This window comes from Squalius cephalus (assembly GCF_949319135.1).
Source record: "Squalius cephalus genome assembly, contig: scaffold_81, whole genome shotgun sequence".
In the NCBI taxonomy this organism is placed as follows: domain Eukaryota; kingdom Metazoa; phylum Chordata; class Actinopteri; order Cypriniformes; family Leuciscidae; genus Squalius; species Squalius cephalus.
The window spans coordinates 117,564-127,896 of NW_027645821.1; the positions used below are offsets into that span (position 1 = coordinate 117,564).

Below are 10,333 nucleotides of genomic sequence, written 5' to 3' on the forward strand. Positions count from 1 at the left end.
ATTCATGTCACACCATATGACAATTGTAGTCACTAAGACAGTATACTAGTGAATAAATGTAAATTTCAGGACAAAATCTACAAGAACACATACTGTATATATTTGGAAATATAAGAGTTGGTAGAATGTAATCCAATGAGTTCCATGACTTACATTTGAGAATTTTTTTTTTTTAGCCAAATATGTCAACCACACACACACACACACACACACACACACACACACACACACACTAGAGCCCTGCACGGGCCTCAAATCTAAGCCCGAGCCCGGCCCTGGCCCGAGACGCTCAGGCCCTAGCCCGACCCGTGTCCGACAGCTCAACAGAATTATCAGCCCGAGTCCGACTCGAGCCGGGTTTTTTTTTTTTTTTTTTTTTTTTTCACAGCGGCAGCCTGCCCTATTTGCAGCCGTTAAAATAGGTCTGTTTTGTTAGTTATGTTTCTTTTCTTTTCATTTCTTTATTAAGTTAATTAAGACAAATGTTTTGAGCATTTTTTTTTTTTTAAATGACGACCAAGCAGCCGAGCCGACAGCGAGTAAAACATGTTTGATCAATTTAGCCTCTCAAATCAACGCTAATACTTGGCTACAATAAAATCCATAAATATAAAACACTTCAAGCATATCACACAGACAGTTAAGTTTAATGTTTATTTATTAAACCACAGTGAGTAAAACAACATTTTTTTGAAATACTGAGGCAGGCTCAGGCTGCTCGCAACAGCGTTCGCAAACGAAATGAGCAATAGCCTACAATCTAAACAAATTAAATACAATAAATCAAAAACAAACTTGCAGGTTATCTTACCTAAAAAATGCACCACAGAACATGGCCATTCTTTTTTTCCAGTAGTTTCCAACAGTTAAACGAAAATAAAGTCCAATCAAACGAAAAGTTAGAACAGTCTCTTACAGAGCATCGTGGAGTAAAAGAATAGCATCCACAGTGGAAGGTTTTAACCCAGTCCTCCTCTCTTCTATCACTCTTCCCGCTGCGCTGAAGACATGTTCGCTGCTGCGATTTTTCTCTTAATATTCTCCATTATTTGCACATGAGGTGAATCGTGGGTTGCGCTGACGGGAAACCTGTGTGTGTGCGTGTGTGCGTGCGTGCGTGAAACTGTCATGTCAATCATATGTCAGTGTAATTATAAGATTATGAAAGTTATGAGGTTATGAAATGTCTGTTTGTTTTTCTATCGTCGACGTCAACTTCTCATATTTTTTTAATTAATGTCTAAAAATATAAAAAGAAGGATAACCCAAAAAAGGCCCGAGGCCCGGCCCGCATGTGAACTATGACGTGAAAATTGGCCCGAAGCCCGGCCCTAGGGGCGTGAAAAAGTCGGGGCCCGTCGGGCTCGGGCTGAAATGCAGGGCTCTAACACACACACACACACATATATATATATAGGGCTGGGGGAATTAACGCATTAATCTTTGCGATTCATTTGAGATGTTTAACGCATTAAAAAAAAATAACGCAATTGACGCAGCACCTTTTTTTTTTTGTCTCGTTTTAATGACTTCCTGTTGTGGCTGCTATTGAAAAGGCCGAAAATATGCCGTCCCGCCCCTCCGTGTTCGGCGATCAGGTTTCATTCTCGTGCAGCTTGTTTAGTAACTTCACGAGTGGGTCTTTTCCACTCCATGTGTGCGCCGCGCTCTCAGTTCGTCCAGACGGATCTGGCGTTTTCGGAGACTGAAACCGTTATTTTTTTTAAACCGGGTCCCAAGGTAAATAAATCTGAAAACGTCACCCTTGTGTTTTCATGTGTACGGCCAATCCGTACATTTTCACACCATGTGACACCGCTACGTCACACGTAACAGCAACAACAATGGCGGACAATATGCTTGTGTTCGTGCTGCAGAACCTACTGAGCCTATTAGCTTTACTAAAGCAAAATCTTCTGCTCTTATGGTGAGCAACAAGTGATTATGGACAACACCATACGCCACATGCTCTTAAGTCCACCGCGGAGGACAACCAGGAGAAAATTTTGGGTAAGACCTGGTAGAACCAGCAGTTGGTGGGACAACTTTGTCAATGGCGTTGTTGTGGAAGACGAATGGAGGGAGAATTTTCGCATGTCCAAAGCATCTCTCATCGCCCTGAGCGAAGAACTTAGTCCGTATATTGAAGGGCAAACAACAAACATGAGGGCACCAATTGAGACGTTTAAAAAGGTTGCGTTAACGCTGTATTACTTGAGCGATGAGGGACGGCTACGGAAGACTGCTAACGCCTTAGGAGTGTCGCGACAGGCTGTGTCCGTTGTTGTCAGGCAAACATGCAAAGCGATCGCTATCCACCTGGGTCCAAAATACATCAAGTTGCCTTTTACGGAGTCCGAGGCCGAGGATCTGGTTTTGGGTTTCCATCGTGCTCATGGCATGCCATAGTGTTTGGGAGCGGTTGACGGAACACACATCGAAATCAAGCAGCCATCTACCAACTCAATGGACTACATCAACAGGAAAGGCAAACATTCTCTTAATTTACAGGCGGTCTGTGATTATAAGTACAGATTTATTGATGTTGTGATAAGGTGGCCTGGGAGTGTACACGATGCACTTTTTTTAAGTATTTAGTAAAATCTGCAAAGGTAAATTGTATAATGCTTTTTTTAAAATGTGTTGTGTGGAATGTGTGTCTAGTGAAAATAAACAAATGACTATGTTTAACACTATAAAATCTGGTGAAATACAATACTCTTTTTTACAATTATCTTATATAGCCTAGCCATTTTTAATAGGATGGACAGTTGAAGGAACCCAACCTCGTTATACTTAATAAATATATTTGTTTTTCAACGGGAGTATTCTCTGGCTAGAGCGCAGAACTGTGGAGTTTGTATGGACAGAAGTGCATGCCTGAGCTTGTATTTTGGGTTAAGCTGCGTTGCTTTGACATTGTGGAAAATAGAATAATAGAAACAAAATGTATTGGCCTTTTTACCCGTTATTATCAATCTAAATTAATCTCGTTTTTAATTGAACTTAATTTCGTTTTTCTTTATTTAAATTTCGTTTTTTATTTATTTAAATTTCGTTTTTCTTTATTTAAATTTCGTTTTTCTTTATTTAAATTTCGTTTTTTCTTTATTTAAATTTCGTTTTTTCTTTATTTAAATTTCGTTTTTCTTTATTTAAATTTCGTTTTTCTTTATTTAAATCTACCCTTTACTGTGTCAGTAATTTGTTAGTCAGAAAAATTTTAGACTACCTTAAAAGTATTGCTTAAGTTAACAGACCTGTGTGTGTATGTTTTATATCACTAGTGCAGTGTCCGTTCTCGGAGCATATAGGCCCTGTCCGCGTGAGGCGCACCGCTTCCCGCTCGCGCTGTTCTGTAGTTTACTAAAAGTTTATTCATTCTGAATGTGTCGCGTGTCCATCTATATTGCACCAAACGCGACAGTGCACTCCCTTGTGAAGTTGATTGGATGAACGGTTCTCGAAATAATCAAAATGCAAACAGACAGACAGACACATAGAACACAAATTCCAAGATGGCGGCGCCGGTGTTTACACGTTTGTCTGCATAGTTTCCTTGTGTTTGTATAAGTGTTTTTTTGTTTTTTTGCTAAAACGGGTTACCTGATTTTGGAATAATTTTCATCCTGTGTCTCAGAACTGTGTTTACAAACTTAATCGTAAACAGTAAACAATAATATAGCCCACGTTTCAACGAAACAAGCTGGTCTGGCTGCAACAACAACATGAGGCTACCAGTTTACCTGCTGCTCGCATGTGTGCTGAGCTCATGGACTGTGAATACTCTGGGATCATCTGGCGATGGATTGTTTGCTTCTTCCCGGATTATTCTCCCAAATTCTGTGACTATGCTGTTCGATGCCGATGGCTTTACATCAGTCCTCATGGCTTCATCGGTCTGCACCCTGCATGGGTATGGACTTTTCAATTGGGCAGAAGTACGGCGGTTCCAGTTTAACTCCTGCAGGCGCAATCATCGAGTCGGCAACAGCCGCCCGGCAAGATCAGTTTGGATTATTCTACTCCTGTTCCTTTCAGGTAATGTCCATCCAAACCCAGGCCCAAAACTGCTTGAGCTTCTGAGCCCTGACGATTTAAAAGATAGCAGTGGCTTGCGTTTTATTCATGTCAACGTGCGCAGCCTGATAAATAAAATCGATGCTATTCGTCTGTGGGCTAAACTGACAGAAAGTGACGTAATTGTCTTGTCAGAAACATGGCTCAAACCATCAATCACGAGCAATATGATTCATATTGAAGGGTATAATCTCTTTAGGACGGATCGTATGGGTAAAGGAGGGGGAGTAGCTATATATGTTAAGGCATCGTTGGAATGTTGTTCCATTGAATCAATAACAAAGCCAAAATTCTTCGAATTATGTGCCATTAAATTAAATCTCCCCAATGGTGCTTTTCTGACTGTGGTAGGATGTTACCGCCCACCCTCGGCTGCGGCTGGAGCAACTGCTCTACTGTCTGACTTTTTGCATAAACTGTCAAATGAGTATATTCTCCTAGGAGATCTGAACTGGGACTGGCTATCACCTTCATCAGCTTTAAGAGACATATGTGATGCTTTAAATTTGACGCAACTAGTACAGTCACCTACACGTCTAAATCAAAAAAGAATGGACAAATCAACATTAATTGACGTAATTCTGTCTAATGCTCCACATAAGTATTCGGCTACTGGAGTTTTCTGTAATGATATCAGTGATCACTGTATGGTTGTGTGTGTTAGAAACTGCAAATTGACTAAAACTAAGCCACGGTATATTTTTAAACGAAATTATAAATGTTTTAATGAGCAAGCTTTTCTTCATGAAATCTATCAGAGTGATTTAAATTTAGTTTGTGATATGGATGATGTTGAGCTGGCCTGGAATTATTTCAAAAAGACCTTTTTAGCTATAGTTGAAAAACATGCCCCTATCAGAAGATACAGAGTGAGGGGTAGAGACAATCCTTGGTTTAATGACTCTATTGCAACAGCTATTAGAGAACGGAATAAAGCATGGATTAAAGCAAAAGTAAATAATAATGATAAATGCTGGGTAAATTATAGGGTATTAAGAAACAAATGCACAAGACTAATAAAAAGTACAAAAAGTGAATATTATCTGAATTTATTAAATGAAAACCTTAATGACCCCAAACATTTTTGGAAAGTAATTAAATCTTCTTCGGGAGACGTACCCCCTCCAACTATCCCAGAAGTTATGATAGCAAGTCAGGGTGAAGTAAGGGGTAAACAAAATATAGTAGATACATTCAATAAGCATTTTATTAATGCAGGAATAGATACTCAGTCAACACTCCTAACCAACCCCACAGATAGTGTAACTTCTATCACAAACTTGTCTAATGTAAATTTGAATAATTTTAACTTTACTTCAATATCTGTCTCTGAAGTGCAAAAGGCTCTGTTAGGCCTGGATTGTAAAAAGTCTGCTGGGCCAGACCAGATTGAGCCATATTTTCTTAAAACTGCTGCAAATTTGATTGCTAAACCCATCTCTTCCATTTTTAATCTTAGTTTATACAGTGGTTCTGTCCCCAAATCATGGAAATCTGCATTTGTCCTCCCACTATTAAAAAGTGGAGACCCATCGGCCTTAGATAATTATCGGCCAATTTCCAGATTATCTGTCTTGTCTAAACTATTTGAGTCTCTTGTAAATGAGCAATTAAAACATTTTTTAGCTGATAACTGTATTTTAAGTTCCACTCAGTCTGGTTTCCGGAAAGGACACAGTACAATTACGGCTGTAACCTCTGTTACAAATGATATTGTTAATGCTTTAGATGGCAAAAAGTCTTGTGCTGCTCTATTCATTGACTTATCTAAAGCTTTTGACACCGTTGACCATAATCTCCTTCTACAAAGATTGCAAAACATAGGTTTTAGTAGCACTGTGCTAAATTGGTTTTCTGATTACCTGAGTGGTAGAACACAGTGTGTGACATTAGATAACTGTACCTCATCATTGCTAGAAGTAAAAATGGGTGTCCCCCAAGGATCAGTTTTGGGTCCTATTTTATTTTCTATTTATATAAATAATTTAGGTGTAGGTCTGAATCAAACAAAGGCTCATTTTTACGCAGATGACACTATTTTGTACACCTCTGCTACATCATTGAAGGAAGCAATTTATCATTTACAGTCTGCCTTTAGTCAGGTACAAAAATCTTTGGTAGGATTAAAGTTGGTATTAAATGCTAAAAAAACTAAATTAATGGTCTTTACGCGTTCACATTCTCCTATGGATTTTACTATTTTAACACAAAGTGGTACTCCAATAGAGAGAGTGACTTCTTACAAATACCTAGGTATTTGGATTGATGATAAATTGTCTTTTGGGGTCCATATTGAAAGCCTTTTAAAAAAACTCAGACCTAAGTTAGGTTTTTATTTTAGATTAAAGAAGTGCTTTCCTTATTCAGCAAGGAAAAGGTTGGTGCAGAGTTCATTCTTAACAGTTTTGGATTACGGTGATTTAATTTATATGCACTCTACCTCATTTTTATTAAAAAAATTAGATGTATTATATCACTCTGCCTTACGTTTCATTACAGAAGCAACAGCTAGGACTCACCACTGCACTCTGTATGAAACTGTACAATGGCCCTCCCTCTCTCTCAGAAGAAAATTCCATCTATTGATTTTTATTGCCAAAGCACTAATGGATAAATTACCTATTTACATTTCAAATTTACTTACTTACCAAAATAGTGTTTACAGAACAAGGTCGTCCAAAAAAATATTATTAATTATTCCATCAACAAAAACAGAATTTGGTAAAAAAGCTTTTTCATCATATGCACCAAATGTCTGGAATGAACTCCAAAACACCTTAAATTTAGAATCACTTCCATCTATTAATATTTTTAAAAACCTTTTAAAGTCAACTTTGACTGAACGGTGTAATTGTTTTTAATTAGGTACCCTGTAAATTATATGTTTGTATTTACTTAAGTTAAACAAAATGTCTTGTTTGTATATGTATAGTCTATGTATAGAGATTGTGTTGTGTAGTATGTAATTTTTTTGTCCTGTCTTTTTTTTTTAATGTTTTTTTTCTTTGCAACTTTTTGGCCGCCTATCTTGGCCAGGACTCCCTGGGAGAAGAGTTATTGTAACTCAATGGGACTTTTCCTGGTTAAATAAAGGTTAAATAAAAAAATAAAAAAAATAAAAAATAGAGATTCCTGCCTTTATTAGAGAGAAGAATATGTTCAGCACCCTCTCTCCGAAGCTTCGAATATTCGATGTTCATTACTACAGTACCGAAGCTTCGAAGCTCAAAAAATGGTATTCGGACCAGCCCTAGTAGTCACTTGGACTTTTTTAAACATTGTCTTTACTAACTTTCTGGGCCGGCAAGTTTCAATAACATAGAAGCCTATGGAGGAGAGAGACAGCTCTCAGATTTAATCAAAAATATCTTAATTTGTGTTCCGGAGATGAACGAAAGTCTTACGGGGTTGGAACAACATGAGGGTGAGTAATTACTGACAGAATTTTCATTTTTGGGTGAACTAACCCTTTAAAGGCTACGTTCACACTGTGAGCCTTAGTGCTCAATTCCGATTTATTGCTCAGATTCTTTTATAGTTATTAGGCCTGTCACGATTATGAAATTTGGCTGACGATTAATTGTCTAAAAAATAATGGCGATTATAACAATTAATTGTCAGTTTTAAGGCTTTGATGATTAAATGTCTGTTTTAGGGCTTTGACGATTATGCCGATTAATTGTCCGTTTTAATCCTTTGTAAGTTATCATTTTGTAGCGTAATATTACAGTTAACACCTTTAAATATTAAATAAATGTATTTAAAATTTTCAATTCAGTAAATAACTAAAACAATCACAAACTGGCCAATCACAGAAAAGGCCACAAAATGTATCTACAGTATAAACTAATGGTCACTTGTTTCATTTGTTTAACACAATCCAGAATCCACTATTTACGCACTACTTCATTATAGAGAAAAACAACATATTAATAAAAATATATGATCATAAGCTATGACCATTTTTTATTAAACTTAGTGAGTGTAGAAGTCAGCAACAAAAAGTAATTCTTGAAAAAATCTGCACAGATATTTTATCAAATCTAAACATGTTAATAAAAACAAATTACTATAAGTATTGTATTCTATATGTATTCTATGTATATATATTTGTATATGTATTCTACATTTAACAAATTTTATATTTATATATGAATGGAAAAAAAACTATATAAAATATTATAAATATATATATATATATATATATATATATACACACACACACATAATGTGAGATATATATTATATAATATAATATATAAAACAAATAATATAAGATTTAAAGATGCTTATTTTAAATCTATTGTGCAGCAGAACAAAATATGCTTTTAATAATATTTCAGTACGCAAAACCATGATAATATGAAATGCTTCAAAAAAGCGGCACAAAGCGTGTATGCGCATCGCAGGTGCAGAATGATGAGCTTAAAGCAACATGGAGTCACAGGGCGCATTTAAAGTTCACGGCACAAAGCGAAGAATGTTGAGCGCACAAATCATAGAGTATATCTGTCCAACAGTTTATTGATCATTTGGTTCTTCACAGTTTTAAATTCCAGTTATTGAGCGTTTGATGCCAATTCATAGTCCTTGTGCTGCGTGTGATCTAACAGACACACGGTAGCAAGTCATTTAGAAACAGCGAACTCCAGCAAGTCAAAAAGTCAACAAAGTCATTTATGCAAATCCACGGCCCTTTATCTACAGATCAAGCATTATAATGTGAATGAATATATCATATTGGAGAGAGTTTTACCGTGCATCCTGTCGTAACTGGACGAGGCACGCTGTTTGAATGCATTGCTGAACCGAGAATGATTGACAGCTGTAGAGGAGGGAAGACGAGTTCCACTGAACTTTAATGTAGGAGAACTTACTTTATTGTAAATATACTTCTGTCCCTCACATTAAGCTATGGAATGGCTTCAGATGACTTTGAATATATTGCAGGAAAACTTACTTAGTGCTTGTCTATTTCTTTCGGTTCATGACTCCCCCTTAAGCCGTAAACCTAAGCCAGCAATGTTGATCTACACTGACGTAAAATTCACATGAATTGCGACTGTTCAGACTGTGGTTGCATTCAGGCATGTACTGGCCATCGGGACTACCGGGAGATTCCCGGTGGGCCGCGGTCTGGTTGGGCCGGCAGCGTTTTTTTTTTTTAAATCATTATTAATCGTAATATTCTTAAGTATATTGTTGTATAGTCCAATTCCGGGCTTATGTGTCTCTCTCATGAAGCCGCATGAAGCTGATGCGAGCTGCGAGACTGACAGGTCTAAACGTGTGATGAGCACACGTGACGTGTTCACTGAACATTGGCCAATCAGAATCAAGTTCAAGTTCTAGACTTGAAAAGCGGCCGCTTTACAACTGCTGCTGCAGCGATGTGATGATGTGCAACGAAATTCAATATGTTAAAGCATAACATCTTTAAACGTAAAGGAGGGGCCGAGAAGTTGAGGGAGAAAAAACGACAAGCACTTGAGGCAGATGCCACCAAATGTGTTAAAATAAATGAATTATTTGCTGGAAGGTAGTGTTGTTTTTGGTGGCCTGTTTTAATTTTAGTTTTAGTCTAGTCTTTGTGTCAGGCTGTCATTTTAGTTTTTATTAGTTTTAGTCACGTTCATACTCTTTTTAGTCTAGTCAAGTTTTAGTCGACGAAAACTGATGACATTTTAGTCTAGTTTTAGTCAACGAAAACTGATGACATTTAGTCTAGTTTTAGTCGACGAAAACTGATGACATTTTAGTCTAGTTTTAGTCAATGAAAATTGTATTTTAGTCTCTTTTTAGTAATGCGATTCTATTTAACCCAGTCAATATAGAATTTCAAGGTTATCTTATTATAGGCTAGCCTATATTTAGGGCTGTGACGGTGGCAGTTTTTTTTACCACCGCGGTTGGGGGTTGGGGGGTTATTTAAAAAAATAAAAACTCGTTTTATATTTCCACACAAAGACGCGTGATATAGCCTACCACTCTGCGCTTTGAGAGGGATGTGGCATGTGGGACACGAGCAGGAAAGAGACCATCGATCTCTTTATGATATCTTCGTGTTTTCTACTTTATGTAAATTGGTCTGAAGAGCGAATTTTATCCTCCACAAGGGCGAAATATTTAGGCTATGTTTGAGATTGCGCTGCCAGAGAAAGTGAAACTAAAAAGCTTTTCTACTCAGATGTCCAAAGTGGCACCAAATCAAGTGCATGTTTGGTGTTATGCGCATGTACTGAACCTAGTTCTG

The 10,333-nt window shown here is 37.2% G+C and overlaps 1 protein-coding gene across 1 annotated transcript in view; it reads right to left on the bottom strand.

The window, feature by feature from the left end:
• Positions 1–9,048, bottom strand: part of LOC307154164 (metallophosphoesterase 1-like) — a gene marked incomplete at its 3' end in the record, with an annotated part of 106,152 nt that extends 97,104 nt beyond the window's left edge. Inside the window, exon 1 of the mRNA XM_079898931.1 lies at positions 8,837–9,048. Within this exon, the coding sequence (XP_079755057.1) occupies positions 8,837–8,881 (45 nt within the window). The 5' untranslated portion in view covers positions 8,882–9,048. The remainder of the gene's footprint in view (positions 1–8,836) is intronic.
• Between the last annotated feature and the right edge of the window lie 1,285 nt (positions 9,049–10,333).